The 18,937-nt window shown below is 53.8% G+C and overlaps 1 protein-coding gene across 3 annotated transcripts in view; it reads left to right on the top strand.

The window, feature by feature from the left end:
* The window catches only part of RPS6KA2 (ribosomal protein S6 kinase A2), a 297,485-nt gene that overhangs the window by 255,628 nt on the left and 22,920 nt on the right, over positions 1–18,937 (top strand). For all 3 annotated transcript variants that reach the window (XM_055310838.1, XM_055310839.1, XM_055310837.1), the window contains 3 exons: positions 8,992–9,094; positions 11,608–11,738; positions 12,789–12,914. In XM_055310838.1, the coding sequence (XP_055166813.1) occupies positions 8,992–9,094; positions 11,608–11,738; positions 12,789–12,914 (360 nt within the window). The remainder of the gene's footprint in view (positions 1–8,991; positions 9,095–11,607; positions 11,739–12,788; positions 12,915–18,937) is intronic.

The following is an 18,937-nucleotide window of genomic DNA, read 5'->3' as shown; positions in this document are numbered from 1 at the left end:
GCTGAGCTGCTGGGTCTCTGGGTCTCTGAGTCCCTGTGGCTCTCCAGGCTGCTGGGTCTCTGGATCTCTGAGTCCCTGGGCCCCTGTGGGTGTCCAGGCTGCTGGGTTTCTGGGTCTCTGGGCCCCTGCGGGTCTCCAGGTTGCTGGGTCTCTGGGTCTCTGGGCTTCTGGGCCCCTGTGAGTCTCCAGGCTGCTGAGCTGCTGGGTCTCTGGGTCTTTGAGTCTCTGAGTCCCTGTGGGTCTCCAAGCTGCTGGGTCTCTGGGTCTCTGGGCCCCTGTGGATCACCAGGCTGCTGGGTCACTGGATCTTCAGGCCACCGGGCCCCACTGCACAGTGCTCTTTAGTGCTGAACCTCTGGCATCTCGAATTCCGTACTGCTTTCGCAGTCTCTCTTTTGGGGCTCAGGCCCACACAGCTACCCCTTCTTGCAGAGTCATTAAAGAAAAAAAATCCAACTGTTAAAGACAAAGTTATTGGTGACACTTGTTAGTGACATAAGGAAGACTTATGTCGGGATGAGTTCAGGGACCATGGGGACAGGGTCTGCAGTGGGAGAGAGATGGGGCTCAACTCTGGCTAGCTGGGGCGGTGGGATTTATAGCCAGGGGGCAGATGGGGGGCCATGGATGGAAGGCCACCGGGAGGAAACACAGTGGGGAGGGGCTCTGGCTGAACCGACCCCCCCGGACTTCTGCTGTACACAGGCCTGATGCCCAGATGCCACCTGGAGGGAGGGGCCCATCAGACATAGGCCTCTGGCTCCAGTTCTCCAGGTGGTTGCCACGATGCCGCTTGGAGCTGGATGCTGGCAGAGGAGTTCCGGACCCTCACCCCGACCAGCCTCTCGGAGCCGCCTCCTAACCGGTCGGCTTGGGGACGGTGCCTCTGAGCGGCCACGGCTGTGCTTTGTGTGTAACAAAGGCGTCCCCCGTGGATGCCAGTGTCTTCTGGTCCTTTCCTTCGGCAGGCACATTCCGAGGTTTCTTTTCTGGAGCTCACAAATTAACCTCGGGGGATCTTAACAGTATATGAAATACATATATTTATATATGAATGTCCCCTGCAGAACAGAGGCCATCGGCTTCTGTTATTTTCTGTCACCTGAGCAAGTTCCAGCAGCAGGTGGCTCCGTGGCCAACCGCCCCCGGCCCCCCGCGGTTGTTACCTCCGAGAAGGTGCTGACATCAGTGCGGTAGGGGACCAGCTGTTCCCGGACCTTCTGACCTTTCCCGACCTCCCTTCTCCTCCTGTGAAAGTGGACCAGCAGGGAGAGCACGAGCTTCCTTAAAACCCCCTTCTGCCATTCCGATTATGGAGCTTTTATGAGGTTTGGTTTCTTTTCAACGGCGAGACGAGAGAAGCCCTCGAGATGCTGGCACACCTGTGACCTCCCCGCCAGGTACACAGTCCTCGTTAAAGGGCCCAGTCGACATCAGCTTGCATTTAGAAAAGTGGAAACAAAGACATCAAAGCCACGACCTGCCTGTGAAATCTCTTCTCCCTTCGCTTACTGAGATGTGAGCTTATAAGGAGCCCGGTCACCCTCAACTCGCACACAGGCCCCTAAAGATCTTTGTCGGTGGATCATTCACGAGTCCCACCCAGCACAGAAGCTCTGCTGTTTGTGTGTGGTGATGAGGCTTCAGGCTGTGTGCTAGCCCCAGAGGCCAGCGCCACACCAAGGGCAGGAGCCCCACAAGCTGGGGCACAGTCCCCTCTGCCAGATGTTGTCCCTTCCGGGCACAGGCACCAGAGCAGAGCTGCATACCCCCTTCTCTTATTATGCACTGTTGCACAGACTTGGCCACGCTGTTGACCACGTTTCAGACACCCAGGATGTGGGGACAGAGCTGGCCGTGACACCCCGGGCTTTGCCACGGGGTCCAGAGAGAGAGGCAGGAAGGGGAGGACATGCACGGAGTCATGGAGAGAAGGCTGCACTGTGAAGAGCACCACGGAGGGGAGGAGGCAGGGAACCGGAGCTGTGCCCTCCACGCCAGCCTCTCAGGGCCCTTCTGCGGAGCACATCGGCCCACATGTCCCTAAGCACTCCTGAGGTCTTCTCTGAAAAGCCTGTCCACCAAGCCACCCTTCCAATACTGCCGCTCCTCACCCAGTGCCCTGGCCCCCTGACCTTCCTCCATCCCTGGCTCCTCATCACCTCCCAGTGCATCATGTCGCTCAGTCCCTCCCGCCCCGGATGGAAGCCCCAAAAGCTCAGGAGTCACTGCCAATGTTGCCTCTGAGACAGGCCAAGGCAGAGGAGGCACTCAATGAATAGTGGGTGAGCGAGGGAGCAGGGAGCAGGCGGGAGAGGCTTTCGAGGCAGGAACACCACAGCCCCTGCCTACACCGACATGAAAACAGGAGAACTGCATCGCTGGGGCAGAGTAGGGGAGCTGGCCGCGTGGTGTGGGAGATCTGAGGGCTGCAGCTGAGAGGGAGGGAGGCCCGGCCACACGGCTCCAGGGACCTCTCGACACAGCCACCTGGAGCAAGAGGAGCTGCTGGCAAGTGCTGCAGACAGATGCTTCTCTCAGCCAAGACAGGGCACCCCTGAAGGAGTGGCCGTGCACAGGGGAGCCAAGACAACTTTATGAAACGCCTCGAACTTTCATAGCACGATGATGACCTTGAGTGTGCTATGCAGGTTGAGCTCGTGTGCATCCCAGAAAGCCCAGGTCCGCGTGAGCTCTGAGCAGAGGCCGGCTTCTTTCTGCAGCGTTAGGAGCCGCGCCCGGTGAGAGTCCAGCCACGATACCGGCCCCGGTGCGTACGGCTCATCTTGTCTCCACACATGGGGCCAGGTCCCTGCAGGGCAAACGTGGTCGTGGGATTTCTGCACCAAGAATGTGGCGTTCTGCTTTATTTCAAAGTGATTGGGACTAAAACGGAGGATGGGAAGTTTCTCTTGTTGCTTTTAGCATTTTGTTTCATTTTGCTTCTGAGCGAGGCCCTTCGGATTCATGGGGACCAAGCATATGTGCTGTCACTTCCGTATTTGCCCTAGGCTGACGAGGGAGGGACAGAGGGATGGATGGATCGCACTCCATCCCAGGCCCTGAATGAAAGCAGCCAGTCAGTCGTTAAGGGAGAGGAGCTCTGAGTCACCACTTTTGTGCAAATTCATGTATTTCATAAATGATACTTGGCTCTTGGCCGTGTCCAGGTGAGCGAGCAGGGTGTCTGCACTATAGCAATGGAAAGACACAGTTGTCCCCAAGCTGCTCATCATCCGACGGCTGCACGATCGTGTCCCGTCCAGCCACAGAAGAGGTGTACCGTGGAGGCGTCCCGTCGGAGAGAGGACCGCCGCAGAGAACGCGGGCAGGCCCTGACATCTGGGGGGGAGATGCAACTAGCCAAGCCCTCCTGGGGACCACAGCCATCTCGCAGCTGCCAGGGGCCTCCCGGGGAGCGAGATGAGCGGCCCCCATCGCCACCCTCCCTCCCCACCCTCGAGCCTTGAGTCTTGGTGTCCAGCGTGGCTCCCAGTCGCCCACCTGGCAAGTGGCAGTCTGAGAAAGCAGACACGAACATGCGAGGCATCTGGGGAGTAATGTTACTAAGTCTGTGTCCAGACGTGCCCGTTCTGTTTCGGCAGCTTAGATAAGCAAACCACAGCAGGGCAGCGTTTGCAAAAACTCTGACTACCAGGAGGCATTCCCTCTGCCCGGCAGAGGCTCGTGAGGACGACGCGGAGCCACTTCCCTGACCCGCCTGAACCCAGGGCCTGCCTCAGGATCCGCCCTGGAAAGTGCAAGGGTATTTATTCCACTTTCTGCTTCTCTCTGTGATCTGAAACTGCCAGAAGCAATTTTCAGGTGACCTGCTGGAGCGGAAGAAGTCCACCCACGGTGCAGGTGGGGCCACTGCCCCAGACCGTCCTGCTCTACTGTTCACCTGTCTGCAAAGCCGAACAGGTGAACTTCTGCTGCGGAGCGGACTTCATGAAAGCTGCTCTGTCTCACGAGACAAATGAAACATGACAGCCCCCAAGTCCTGCACCTACACCACGCAAACTGCCCCATTGCTGCATGGAAGTTCCACACCGCAGGCCCCGAGGAAGACACGCAGCGTGGCCTGGCACCCCACTGCCCTCCGACACCTGCTGACCAGCCTCCGGTTTCCTGGCTGAGCCTGGGGCCCTCACCGTAGCTGTTCGGAACCCGATATCGCGACTACTTTTATGAATGCTGGCAGCTTGTGCTGGTGTCGCTTTGTTTGCATTTGTGACCCTTCCAAGGGTACCAGCAGTGGTCACTCTGCGGTGAGAGGGTCTCCCGTGAGAAACCAAGGCATGGGGCAGGAAGAAGAGAGCCCAGGGCCCTTGGGCTAACTGGCAGCGTGACCCAAAGTCCCCACCTTGCCGGACATGTGACCAGAAGTTGCAGACGGAAGTCTTCTCGCCCACAAGACTGTGCAGAGGGGAGTTTAGGGGTTCGGTTCCCAGGAGCGGTTGGCTACTGGCCAGCATCTCGGGGCCTGTGTCAGAGGGTGAGGGGGCTCCTCCCACTGCCTGCTAGAAAGATTTCTATCAGTTTATTCCCACATTAAATACACCAGCAGAGCTTCTCCTTTCAAGGAGCCCGATAGGACTCTTTGTTCAATGAATAACCGCCTCTCAGTTCAGCAGTTTTATAAATACAGATACTTTGGCTGGAACTGCTTTCAGCGAGGGCTAAGCTGTGTAGACAGAGTCCTGCTGCGTGGACCATGGACCCATCAGATCCCCCAGGGGTGGGGTGGGGGAACCTGGAGCCATTTGATTTCTCCCTGTTACCCCTGCCAGGCTGGCATCAATTCCACATTATTTCTGTGTTGCTATTTCAGGAATAATCTATAACTCGCTGTGTGCCCTTTCCTAATTGGAGAATGTTAATTTTGAGATGCCTGGAGCCAGAGCTGCCTGCAGAAAGCAGATGTTAGGTCTGTGACCCCAGGCTAGAAGCAGCTTCCTATCACATTACCCCGTCACCACTCTCACTGTGCCCCCCGGTTCTCCCCTTCATCACCGGAAGGTCGTTTAGGTATAAATAGCCCTGGTGCACCTGCCCAGAGCCTCCCGGCATGACGTGCGAATCCATTCCCATGTGGCTGCGACTTGTTGTGTCATCCTAAGATCCCGGGACGGCTGAGGTGATTTAAAGCGATGCCCGGTGAATTTGATCATGAGACCCCCATTCCCTTTCTGTCAGTGTGGGATGGACTGTTCCAGAGGTTCAGAGAGGGGAATCTAGGTCAGGATTATAATGCATCTCGTCAAGCTTAAGACCTACACAGAACGTGGCTGCCAATCACTCTCAATTTAACCCTGTGTACTGCCGCTTACATTCCAAAATGAGAAGCACGAGTATCTTTGCCCTGAAACCCCAAACCCACTCCTAGGTTTGAACACAGGGAAAGAAAAGCATGTGTAATAGTAACACATATTAGCACACATTAGCCCAAAGTTTACCCAGTTATAGGAAGAAACTGACCGACCTTTAAGACTGCATCAGGAACCATCCAGAGCACAGAGGGCACCTGGGACCTTACGCAGCCCTTTGCTACCTGCTCGGAACCAGAATGAAACCACAGCCTCCTCGGGGACCGGGAGGAACGGTGGTGTTCTGGGGCTGCCCTTGCACAGGCTATGCTCACAGGTGGACCGAGAACAGGGATGAGTGTTCCGGGGGCTGAGGTGCCCTCGAGGGAGCCTGCCCACCAGCCAGCCCTCGGTGGGCTCTCTCTCCCATGCTCTCCCTTCTGGTCAGTTAGGATTTCCTTAATGAAGCACAGGCTTACAGAGGAGGTTCGAAGGCCTAAGGAAAACTAGACATACATGCTATAATTGTGCTGCTGAGCAATGGCTGGGTTCTGTGACCAGTTTTGGGGGCACACACTGGGCTGGGTGTGCATTAGGAGGGAGGAATTGGGAATCTGAACCAGGCAGGCCAGCCTGGGGGTCCTGGGGTGGAGGAAGCCAGGAGGTACCACATCCTCTGCTCCCTGAGTTATTGCTAAATACTGGAGCTAAAGGGCGGCAGTCCTCTCCACCCAAATGATGTGCACAGCAGCACCCCTGCTAGGTGACAGATGCCATTCTGATGAATTCCTTTCCCTTACGTATAAAGACTTGGAAAATGGGAGCCTTGTCTCCCCACAAGGTCAGCCTTCGGGCCTGGGCCGCTGTGTGGCTATTGGGGGTGAGGCAGGCGAAAGACTGGGGTAAAGCACGTGGTCCTGAGAGTCAGTGTGGTCCGAGGAGGCGCCTGTGCTTTCTTGGTCCACTTGGATTCTCAAAAGCCTTGGTATCCTCCCACCATGGCAGGGGGGTGGGGGGGATGGCAGGACGAGCAGCAGAGCTGTGCAGGTTTCTGCAGGGATGGGAAGGGGGTTTGAAAAAGTGCCAGTGGCCTTGACGACACAGCCCTGCTTCTCATTGGAGCTGGTGTGGTTACACTGTTGGTGGTCGGTCGGAAGTGAGCCTGCAGGGTGTCCCCAGCAGCCTGGAATCTACCCCCTGGGGGCCCGCACATGCACACGGTCCTGACCGCAGGCGCCTCCAGGTGCTGCTTGGTGTTCCATCGTAGAGCAAAACCGCTTCTGTTGAAAAGCCCTGGGTTCTGGGGATGTTTTATCTGCAGGTTTGAGGCTGGGAGCAGGTCTCGGCCTCCTGCTTCCAGGGGTCCCTGTGTCAGGGGAGCTGCAGGGAGAAGAGCAGCTGAAATGTATGACCTCCAGCCCCACATGCAAACGGCTCGCCTCTCACTGCTCATGTGGGTTAAGTGACAGCCAGTTCTGTGTGCCTGTAAATAAACCCCCCTGTTCCTAAAGCAGGAGCCTGGCTTAGTTGGGATTCCCCTTCTCCTCTCCCTCCGGCTCCCTCCCCTCCCCACTAGCTTCCTCCCTAACCTGTCGCCCACCTGCAAGAGAACACATGCCTGACCAGGGAGAGGATGTGAGTTTTCCTTGAGCAGGACAGGTATTGATTTAATAACCCAGCTCAAATACCGCCGGAGAATCCCTGTTGCGAGCAGAAAGGGTCTGAGCCCTGCAGGGCTGCGCCTCGGCCATCGGTCTCAGTAACCGCTAACATTTTAATAAGGAAGCACACTTTGCTTGGCCTTATTAGATTTCCTCCGACAAGTGCACACATCACGGAAGTTTATTCCCACCCCAGAGTGCGTCACCGCGGAAAGTAACATCCTTCTATTTCTGGAAAGAGCTTACGAAGTAAATCAATTCCTAATGAAATCTATTCACCCAGGGCAGGAAATGACCAGATAATCCAGGGCGGAGTCAACGCGTTCGTTTTCCTCCGGCGGCTCCCAGATGCACATCCCGAGCTCTGCTCTGCCCTGTGCTGGCCCAGCTCCTGCTCGCAAACCGGGGGCGCCTGGTGGTCAGCAGCCATGCCGGCCTCTGCCCCCCGCCTCCCTGATCCCAGACACAGTGGTTGTTCTATCAGCCGCGCCTGGCAGTTTCTGTGGCTGCCGTGGCTTCTGGAAGGGTGTGCTCTGGGCAGGGATAGGGCACCGCGCCCTCCCACCCCGTGAGTGCTGCTGTAAGGGGAAAAGCAGGTCCTCTTCCTGCTGACCCTCACTCGCTCCTGACCTTGCACCACTCACCCAACCTGCCTTTGCCTGGGTTCCCTCATCTGTAAAGTCAAGGTGATAAAATCTGCTTTTCTGTGTCATGGAGAGATTTAGAGCAGATCCGGACGGAGGTCACTGCGTTTGTTTTCTGAGCCACGAGGGTCCCTGGCTGCAGACCTACAGACATAGAAGAGTCAAGAAAGGGCCTGGGCAAAACTGGGAAAACTCGTGCTACATGGTTGCAGCCAGACTCCCCTCCTGGTGTCCAGGCCCTGGGTGTGCCGACCTGCCAGGTTCTCAGCACGCCGGCCAGTGCCGTGACTCCGCTCCCAGGGCACGCCGACTGACCAGGACTGGGACGTTCTGAAGTCTACCCCGCAGATGCCCCCTCAGCCTCAGCCAGGAGCAGCTGCCTTGAAGCCCCCCGATGCCTCTCCATCCCAGGGCTCACCTCCCAGGCTGGCCCCACTTTCCCCTCCTCCCCCCGCTTGCTTCTTCCCCATCGGCAGCTTTACCCAGGCCGGATTCCAGACTGCATCGTTCCCATAGTTGAATCTCCCAAAAAAAACAAATTATTGATTTGCCTGAGAGCACTGAAGACCACGCGATCAGGTTTAGACCACATTTTCAAGGAAGCCAGCGTCAGAGTGAAGCAGTAAGGGGCGTGGATTTTCTGGCTCCGTGACTCAAGGTCAGGGCCAGATGTGGCCATTCTGGAGAAGGGCCGATCCTCCTCGGGATTCAGGCATTCTCAGCAGCCCATCAAGGCACACAAATGCATGTAAAGGAACACAAAAGCCCAACTCTGCCCACTTGAGCAGAGGGATCTGGGGATATCAAATCTGGGGTGCCCAAGGAAAGTACCGCGGTCCCTGGTCACAGGCTCTGGGATGCGTGTGCACAGGAGGGACCTGGTTCGATTCTAGCAGGGGGCTTTCCCAGCGTTCCCCACGTGCCAGGCCCACAGTGGCCAGGGCAGGGGAGGGTGCCAAGCAGCAGGGGCCCCTCCCTGCTGTTACCTGGGGTGGGCTAAGACATTACTGTCCAGCCAGATTGGACTTGAAGAGAAAAATTCAAAAAGAAAAGTTGTGCCCCCCCAAAAAAGGCTTAAAACTTCACGTTCCCCTAAATGGAGATTACTTAGCATGTGTCCAGACCCTCATACCTTCAATTGCGGCCCTTATAGGATGTAATTATATCATATATTGTACATAATATCAACACGTGACTTGCTGGATTCCACTCGTATTCACGTATACGTCAGAGTGTGCAGAGGGGCTGGCAGCAGGTGAAAACCGGGGCGGAGCGTTTGAAGCATGTCTTCCCCTCCCCAACATCAGGGTCTGCTGCTCTATGGCATGTTTCAAGGTGTCTATAGCTCCTCACTGTCCCGTCCTGCTTTCCCTGCAGAAGCTGTACAGGAAGGAGATCAAGCCGCCGTTCAAGCCAGCAGTGGGCAGGCCAGAGGACACCTTCCACTTCGACCCCGAGTTCACAGCACGGACGCCCACAGGTGTGTGCCCTCGTGAGTGCATGCAGACCCAGAGTGCTGGCCAGTTGTGGGTCCTCCTCCTGGGTCAGTTAGGGAGAGTGACTTAGGAGCCAGCAGATCTCAGGTTCAGGAAAGCTTCCTTGGAGAAAACTGGTTGGTTCTGTTTGACTTTCTTGTTTTCTGGTCCACCATGGAGGTTTAAGTGATAGAACCAGTTATCGGTCATCCCTCCTCCCTCGCTGCCACCCCAGCAGCATCTGGTTTGGAAATTATCTAGGAGTTCCGTAGAGTCCCCCTCGCCGGCTGCCTCTCATTCTGAGCTGCCAATCCAGGGACCGCTTCTTTCAGGCAGGCACAGAAGAGAACCTCAAGACAATGAAAATCTCTCATGTATCTAGAGGGTTCTGTGGGAGGAGGAAGGCAAAGCCCATAGCTGTGTGAACCATAGATCTTATTCATGCAAACCCCACACACCTGTCAGAAAAGCTGTGTCAGCTACTGGACATCCCCACAGCACACGACACGTATACAACCCTTTCATGAAGATCAACAGTCACTCTTGACTTGAAGAGTCAGAGCTCGTCAGTCCCTCTAGAAGTTCTCATTTTGTGACATTAATGAGTTAATATTAATTTTTTTGAGGTATGGGGATTGTCTTGGTCTGCCCAGGCTGCCCTGATGGGCACCTTGATCAACAGACATTTATTTTGATTCCTGGTGAGAGCTTTCTTCGTGGCTTGCAGACGGCCACCTTCTGTGTGTCCTCACCCGGCCTCATTCTACTCACGAGGAGGAAAAGAGAGATCCCTGCTCGCTCTCTCTTCTTATAAGGACACCAACGCTCTTGGAGCAGATCTCATGACCTCATTTCACCTTAATTACTTCCCGAAAGACCCCATCTCCAAAGACAGTCACATGGAAGGTTAGGGCTTCAAACTATGAATTTTGGGGGAACATGGTCCAGTCCACACAGTGGCGTATCTGTTACATAATGGTGTTACGTGGAAAAGAAAAAAAAAAGGAAGAAATCCCTTGTCTATGGGGATTCTTCTTAACTTTTGAATCTGAAACTTTCTATGATTTTTATGGATAATCGTGAAACAGAGATGGTCAAATACAATATACTATGTGGAGAAACTTGGAACAGAGAATCCACTTTATTCCCTTTAAGTTAGGCGGTTGGCGCTGGGAGATAAATTCCCACCATGCTAGACTGGAAAAGCTTCATTAAAACCCAGAAGGCTGCAGCACAGAGTAGTTTTTAGAATCTGAAAACCATGTGCCTCCAGACAGCAGAGACGGAAGCGCGGTGGGCGCCAAGCTGCTCCAGACCCGGGGCTCCGGCTCCCCGGCTTGCTTCCCACTCTCTGCCTTTCTCCTGCACAGAATTGCAGCTTTGAGGTCTTTCTGCTCCTGAAAAGCCCCCATGCTACACCTGCTGCCCTGGAGGTCTCTACAGAGCACAACGGATACATCCACGTTGAATGATCTTCAACCCCCAGGGCGCTTTGGCGTCCTCCTTAAGGCTTTAGATTTAAGACTTTGAGCTCAGCCCAAAGAATTAGCCAGAGCCCTGCAAATGGTAAAGGCAGAGCATATAGCTCAAGAGGCTCATTTACAGCCGCTGAAGAGTGTGTGTGCTTTGGGGGAAGAACAGCTCGTTTACCTTGCACTGATGCACTTTTGTTAGTAAGTGGAGAATTTGCAGATCAAACAAGCTTTGTCTCTGAACTGGCAGTGGGGCACGAAGTACACAGCCGTACCTTCTATCACCTTCTATCGCCAAGGCTGCCTCGCCCTGCAGGGACCCGCAGAGCTGGCGGGCAGGCTCAGGGCAATCAGCTCAAGTTCAGATGGATCCTTGTGGAAGTCATCACCCCTAACATTTGGTTGGTGTGGCTGGTGTGCCTGAACCATAGGCGGCATAAGTAGAACTTAGCGTGCTTTAGAATCATCCAGGGGATGCTGGTACAGTATTTAAAATGCAAAAATTAATTAATTAATTAATTAATTAATAAAATGCAGGCACATGAGCTGGATAAAAGAAAATTTAAAACTTTGATGATCTCATGACTAGTTTCTGACTAGTATGTTTGAGGGGTTTTTAGATCTTGGTCTGGCATCTCTCACCAATCCGTGCAATCCAGTAGGCAGCTGGTTTGTGCGTGACCAAACTAGCTTTCCTGTTGGCTTAAGTTTAAAAAAAAAAAAAAAAGACCATAAGCCTACCACAAGATGTTCCGACTCTGCATCCAGAAATCTAACCTACAGGATGTGGATTAGCCACTCTTTCAGAATCACCTTGCTATAGCTACCCTTTAACACGACCATGCGCTGAGCTCATGTGCTTAGAAAATTCTACCTCTTATTAATGCATAAATGCGGAGAGAATGATTTCTCGGTGTCCTTAGCACTTCAGTTACTCCCTAGCACAACCCAAGCTGTATGGTGTCATAAATTAAGCAAAAGAGATTGGAGAATGCAAAATAGTAAGCCCCTCCTGGAAGGTTGAATGCTCTCGTTGTTACCTGCAGACTCACCCGGCGTCCCCCCCAGCGCCAACGCACATCATCTGTTTAGAGGATTCAGTTTTGTCGCCTCTAGTCTGGTCCAGGAGCCCTCGCAACAAGATCTGCACAAAGCCACGGTCCATCCCATCGTGCAGGTAACCCCGTCCTGCACGGCTGCCCCCGCCTCCAGCAGGTGTGGGTGGGGAGATGCCTGCACCCGTGTCGCACGTGGACTGAGAGCCAGCCTGGGTGCTGAGGTGCTGGTGCCACGTGTACTTTCTGCCACCAACTCTTCCCAGTCTCCTGGGTGTTACCGAGTCCCAAGGTGATCTGAGCTGTGGCTCTCACCCCTGCGCCACAGTCATCCTAACAAAGGGAGAAGAGTTCTGATCAGAATGTCCCCGGGGTCAGCCTGTGGCTGGAGCCCTGCAGGGGTCATGGTATGGATAGGACTGGCACCCTAGGAGAGTGGTTCGGTTTGCAGGTGCCACTTCCCTGTTATGAAATGTGCTATTTGGGGGATCAATTCGGAGGATATTTTTTTAGAAGGAGTTTTCCACATTTTAAGTAACCAGATACAGAGAATTCTAAAAAGAAATTGTGATTACGTTTTATTTAAGGACAATGTCAGGGAAAATTAGAGAGCATTAGATTTCCCTATTTCTCTCTCCAGGGCCCTCTGGGAACTGACGATTTCCAATGGGGACACTTGCTGTGATGGTGTATACTGATATTAGTGGCTTTTTGTCTGTGCTCAGTACAGAGGGGGGAGGCTTGCGCATATGGGCAGACGTGGGCTGTGACTGCGACACCCCGGGGTGTGAGTTCCCATTAGATGTTGACACCCAGACACCACTCTGGCCTCAAGTGTCAGAACCACACACCCATTATCCACAGGGGCTTCTGTGCTCCTGACTCTGGATTCACATACTCTTCGATCCTTGGGGGGAAATGTGGCCGGTCAGCTGACACTGAGTATTGTGGTCTAAAAAGTTAAGCTCATACTGGAGAGATGAGGGCAGTGGGGATTTAGATCTGGAATCATTGCTGACCAGCAGCATGACCTTCACGATTCCATTAACCCCTGGCCTCAGTGACCTCGAATGACCATCTGGAACCTCCCTGGCTGCCCCTGTGTGCCTGTGGTTGTGTCTTTGCCTGAGAGAGTGCTGCCAGCAATCTCTGCCTTGGGTCTCTCTCTGCAGCAGCTACATGGAAACAACATCCACTTCACCGATGGCTATGAGATCAAAGAGGACATCGGGGTGGGCTCCTACTCCGTGTGCAAGCGCTGTGTGCACAAAGCTACTGAGGCAGAGTATGCCGTGAAGGTAAGACCGTGTGTGCACGTGGGCTTTGCTGTGGGTGGGCACCATGCACCACTGCCCTGCCCCCAGCTGGCATGGCTGAGCTGGCCAGCCTCGCCCCCTGCACCATCTCACGAGCCCTAACACTACACAGTTGGCTTTGCTTTGATATGAGGTCACCCATTCAAAACTTATTTTGCAAATCATAAATATTTTCAGTTTTTTTCAACATGTAAGTACTGACCAACTTTAGCACTTTTGTATACAGAATACCCTCAAATAAAAGCTTTGGGTGCCCAGGGTTTTGGAAAATACAACTGGGGTATGGGCACAGTGTTTGAGGGAGGAGGGGAGAGGAGGGGGGAGAGGAGGAAGCTACAGTCACCAAAAATTAAATCAAAGAAAGGAATAGAGGCATAAACTGGTAATATCTGGGCAAACTTAAGCAGAGGGCCGGTACTTTTACTCTCAACCATCGAGAAAAGTAAATAGTAAGAATTATCTAAGATTATCTAGAATCCGATCTCTACATATTACCTTTAGACCCTGTAATTGTTGCTAGATTTGGTATTTGATCTGGAAATCCCAAATACCAGTTTCTTGAGTTTTCTGGTTGGTGAAATGTGGATGAAAGCTAAAGCTTCCGGCTAAAAGCATAACCTAACTTATGTAAAAAGCATCCACCGTGCATTCTCTCCACAAGAGAGCCAGAGATGCTCTAACACCACTGCTTCCCCCACTGAACTGACCTCGAGACCCTGGAGACACCAGGTCCAGCCTGTGGTGTCATCATGACCAGACCTGAACGTGTCTGCAGCTCGTGGTACTGCACCTGGCCTACACCAAATAGGTGGGGACACACAGAACCTGTCCAGCAGGCAGTGGTGTAAAAGGAGCAATTCCTTCCATCGTGATTTTCCTAAGCTCAGAAGACATTGTTCGAAGTGTTGCCTACAGGGAGATGACCCCCCTTCCTTCGCAGGTAGCCCACACTCTGTGTTTCTTGCACTGAGAAAATATTCCACTCTGTCAAAAAAAAAGAAAGAAAAGAAAAAGACACCCGCCAAAAACAGGAAAAATAAAACAAAACAAAACAAAAAACCTAGGCCCTTTGGTCTAGTTTGGTTTGAAAATTGATGACTTTGACAATTGTATCTTGAGGGACACCTGGGTGGCTCAGTGATTGAACGTCTGCCTTTGGCTCAGGGCGTGATCCCAGATTCCCAAGATCGAGTCCCACATGGGGCTCCTTGCAGGGAGGCTGCTTCTCGTCCCTCTGCCTGTGTCTCTGCCTCTCTTTTTGTGTCTTTCATGAATAAATAAATAAAATCTTTAAAAAGAAGAAGAAGAAAAAAAACCTGTAAAAAAAAATGTATCTTGAATTCCTCAAGCAAGAAAGAATGTTTGAAATACGGGGGAACAGTTTGTGCATTGCACGGACAGACTCCTGGCACCCCACCTGCCCAGGAGCCCAGGAGTCAGGAGCACGTTACTGGGAGCCAAAGAAAGGAGTGCGGCACGATTCCCGGGAGCAGTGGGTCCAGAGTGCACACGTACCGCCGACAGGTCCCAGCGTCCTACAGCAGGTGCGGCATGGTGTCGCCAGCGGTCACCTCTGTGGCCCGGGCGTGTGCGGCTCCATGTATTTCCAAGCGTGGGGTGATGAGGAGTTTAATTTCTCCTCTTCCTTGGGAGAGTCCAGCGGAGTGTGTGCGTGGACGCCCCTGTTTCCCCGCTCAGGTGCAACTCCCGTGGGCAGGTGAGCCCAATGTGGGGCGTGCACCTGCACTCTGCCCTGGATGAGAGGATCTCATCCGTGCTTCAGAACCTACGTCACACATGCTCCACATGCCTGCGTGGGCTTCCAAGAATTTTTTCTGCCTGGGTCATTTCTCACAGAATTCCTTTAGGCAGCTTATCGGGTGACCGGCAGCAATCCCAGAAACAATCACCGCTTCCAGTGAGCACGAAGAAATGTATCTATTGTTCGGCTGGCTCAGTGACCACGATGCCCTTCTAGAAAACAGCCTGCCTCTGTGAGGCTTATCAGCTATGTTTTGTGCCTCTGAAAAGAAACCTCGCATTGACAGAGGCAGTGGTGTGTTTCCCCGTACTGTCCCCATATCCAGCTCTCCTATAAAAACACCGTCTGAATTCGGCTTTGTTTCATGTCTCTACCTTGGTCCCCGAGTCTCTCGTTGAGGCCACACCGTGCTGGGAACATCCGAGGCATCTCACCCCGGGGCCCATGAGCCAGATGCGTAGCTACAGCTTCGTGTAGCAGAAAGCCAGGTCCTGCTCCATCCTTTCCCTTGCTTTTTTTCCAAGCCTTGAAGTTCCCTGGACAAACTGAGCTGCTGGACCTTGCAGGATTCCCTCATCAGCACTGAGACCACAGTGGGTCATCTGGAAGGTGTTTAAATTCGCCAAACGCAGGCAGGAGCGTCAACCCTCCGCCGTACAGGCCCTGGGACCCAGAGCTGGGTCAGGAGCCCATGCGCGCTCCTGGTTGGAATCACAGCGTCATTGCTCTTAGTTTGGATCTCCTTCAAGGGCAAAGGAAGTGGCAGGAGTTTCAAGGCAAAGAGCTCCACATTCAGGATGGGCCCATTTGTTACCAAAATGTTTTCACATCCTGCAGATCGCTCCTCCGTCTCGTTTTCAGTATTTTCCGGGTAGAACATAATTGAAATAGTCTGTGGCCTCTTACTGGGTCAGCTGAGTGGTGGATGAGTAGCAGTGTCCCCACTGAGGGAGGAACTTAGCAGCAAAGCTGAGTAGGCCTCGCAACAGCGCAGTGCTGAGAGCGTGGCCTCTGATGCTTGGTGTGCAGTTGGACCTCAGCTCCGCAGACGTCCTGTTGAGCCTTGGCGGCCGAACTTGGGCCCTGGCATCCCGCCAGCACGTGAGCAGGGGCAGACCCAGCCATGCACGTTCTCGCGTGCACGGAAAAGGGTGTGTTTCATTTTGAGACACGGCCTAGTCAGAGCCAGTCGGGGCCCCCACACCCCACTGCATAGGGGATTCAGAAACCTCCCCTCTGCGTAATGAGCAGAAAAACGTACGACGTAATGAACAGCAACTTTGAAGAACAGTGGGATGCAGCCAGAGGGCAGGGGCTTCTGTCTGGGGCAGTTGTAATCGGTGGGGCTGGTTTTGCTCCCGACATCCTGGTTTTCACACTGGGATGGGAGGTGCCACCGGGGCCTGGTGGACAGAGGCCGGGGATGCTGCTTATAGCGTCCTACACCGGGCGGCTCCCTCCCACCGTCCTCCAGTTACCCAGCCATGATGTCATAGAGACCTTCAACCTAAAGCCTCCTTCGGGGATGTGGGGCGGATATCTCACGCAGATAAATTCCAGCAGACTGATATTTGGGAGATGAGGGTGGCCTGTCTGGCAGGCGTCGAGTAGCAGGGGGACAATCTGGAAGAGCTGTACTCAGGGGCAGGGCAGGACCCCTGGCGGACGGAGCAGGAACTGCCAGCGCTGCAGAGACCAGGCCTGCAGCCTCCAGCCAGGGAGCGCCGGCGGGATATGGTCGTTCTCACATTCCCGGAAATATCATCCTGTTTTGCTTTAAGCGTATTTTTCTGTCTTATAGGCGCCTAATTTTGCCACTGTAATTACTCTGTCATCACTTTAAATACATTTAAGGCCATATTTCAACCTCTCTACCCAAGTATATTCCCAGTCAACAAGATTGTTGGTTTTGCATTTATTCTCAGCTGTTTTTCTGTGCAGCTCTTAGAATGAGTGAGAGCAGGGGCACCTGGGTGGCTCCGTGGATGAGCATCTGCCTTTGGCTCGGGGCATGATCCCAGAGTCCTGGGATCGAGTCCCACATCGGGCTCCCTGCATGGAGCCTGCTTCTCCCTCTGCCTATGTCTCTGCCTCTCTCTGTGTGTCTCTCCTGAATGAAGAAAGAAATTAAAAAAAATAAAAAAGGATTAGTGAGGCCAGGTCTAGCAACCACTTAACAAAACCTTTAGCGCAGCATGCGCACAGTAGGGACTCAGTGCATGCTGGTTTGGAGTCTGAATCCGAGGCTCGGTCCCTCCCTCCCTGCCGAGATAGACAAGGCTGGATTGCCCAGCATCTCCCAGTGGGAGAGCCTGGCCTCAGGCGGTCAGGCAGGTGCTGCCCCTCATCCTGCTCGAGGGCACCACCTGGGGCTAACGCGTAGGACATCCCACCAGTGCACCCGCCTCATGCTGATGGAGCAGATGGGAAAATCCTTACATCCTCTCTTCCTCTCCTCTGTGTCAGGCACATTATGGGGGAACAGATGTGCCCCACTTTCTCAGCACCCGGGCTGTTTCCGTGGGGCACGCAGCTCAACAGTCCAATGCACGATCCAAGTTCACCTTCGCGTTCACAGCCAGCCCCAGAAAGCGAGGAGAGGAGATGCGCTTGTACAGGACTCTGAAATGACATGACACAAAACTGCACAGATGGCCGGGCACGAGTGCACCTTTCTTTTAATTTGAGGTTAACAGGGAATCACTTGTGATGTGCAGAAGGTAACTCGGATTGAGCCGCAGGTGAAGGGGAGAGGTTTATTTGAATCGAAAAAAAAAATCATTAGTGTTCTCTCATTCCATCAAAGGTGCTGTATGCACCTTACACAAATTGCTGAAGAGGGTCGCTGGTTTTTATGTTTTGGAGTCTTTGTGGCTCAGCATGATCTGGCTTGCGTTCTAGACAGCCTAGGAAGCCAATTTGTGTAAAAGGAAGGGCTCCTGGCCGTGTGTTGTGGGGAGAGCCATGGGAATATATCGGGGCTCATTCACTGTGGAGAAGCTGCCTTGCGTCCGTCAATGTCCCAACTTCTCAGGAGCCCACGTAGGTGCAACCGAGAGGGAGTTCCAGATGGTGTCTGCGAACAACTGGGGTGTGTACCGATTGCAGGACAAAGAACCAACACGCACACTCGAGGAACCGCTCCTGCCACCTGGATCCTCAGTTTCGAAATACAAACATCAGTCATGATGCAACACCTCAAGTTCGTGAGACCAAGAACAGCAAGCCCTAGATAAAATTCAGATTTTTTTAAGATTATTTATTTATGAAAGACACAGAGAGAGAGAGAGGCAGAGACACAGGCAGGGGGAGAAGCAGGCTCCATGCAGGGAGCCCGACGTGGGACTCAATCCCGGGACTCCAGGATCACACCCTGGGCTGAAGGCAGGTGCCAAACCGCTGAGCCACGGGGCTGCCCGATAGAATTCAGACTTAGTGCAAGTTCTGTTAGGGCGACCATGATGATGACAGGGATGGCACTCGCCGTGTGCCAAACTCACTGAACCCGAGACGCTCTGTGGGTTAAGCCAGCCGATGTTCACGGCACCATGATGACATCCCCTCGAGGGCACAGAGGCTGACAGCCTAACAGCACACGCAGGGACGCGCAGCCTGTAAGGGGCACAGCCGTGGTCCATCCAAGCGAGCTGCCTCTCACTTCCAAGGGGCGAAGCCCGAAGCCTCCACTCCAGCTCACTTTCGTGAATTCAGGGAAGCATGAGAGGTCACCCAGGTCATGAGAGAATGAGACAGCTACGCAGGGCAGATGGGGTGCAGCGGTAGTAAATGTAAAGCCCAAGTCACGGGGTCTGCAAGGAAATTGCATGGTTTGAATGAGCCTCTAAGCTCCCTAAACATTACAGCGAAGGTGGAACTGGAGAAAGTGGGGGTCCCCGTGACCCTGGATCCAGGGGCCTTTTCTTGTGTGTTCCCTGCTGTTCTCCACCTGCTGGCTCTCATTCCCCTGCCTTTGTGACGGGGTTGATTCCACCTGGTAATCTAGGCGATCCCAGCATCTCCAGTTACTCAGTCAGGTTCCTCCTGGAAGCACAGCAACTTATCTGTCAGCTCCAGGTGTTAGGACGTGACGTCTTTGGGGCCCCAAGACACCCTGCAGCCCCCAGGCCCACCTTTGCCTGCTTCAGCCTCTTCCACACAGCGGCCAAAATCCAGTCTTCACAAGGTACATGCCGTCTCCTCTCTCTGCTCAAGATCCCTCCTGTGGTCTTCCATCCCACTGCCG

The sequence above is a fragment of the Nyctereutes procyonoides genome, unplaced genomic scaffold, assembly GCF_905146905.1.
Source record: "Nyctereutes procyonoides isolate TBG_1078 unplaced genomic scaffold, NYPRO_anot_genome, whole genome shotgun sequence".
Classification (NCBI taxonomy): Eukaryota; Metazoa; Chordata; class Mammalia; order Carnivora; family Canidae; genus Nyctereutes; species Nyctereutes procyonoides.
Note: the sequence above shows the minus strand (reverse complement) of the source record. Positions and strands in the feature narration are given on the sequence as shown.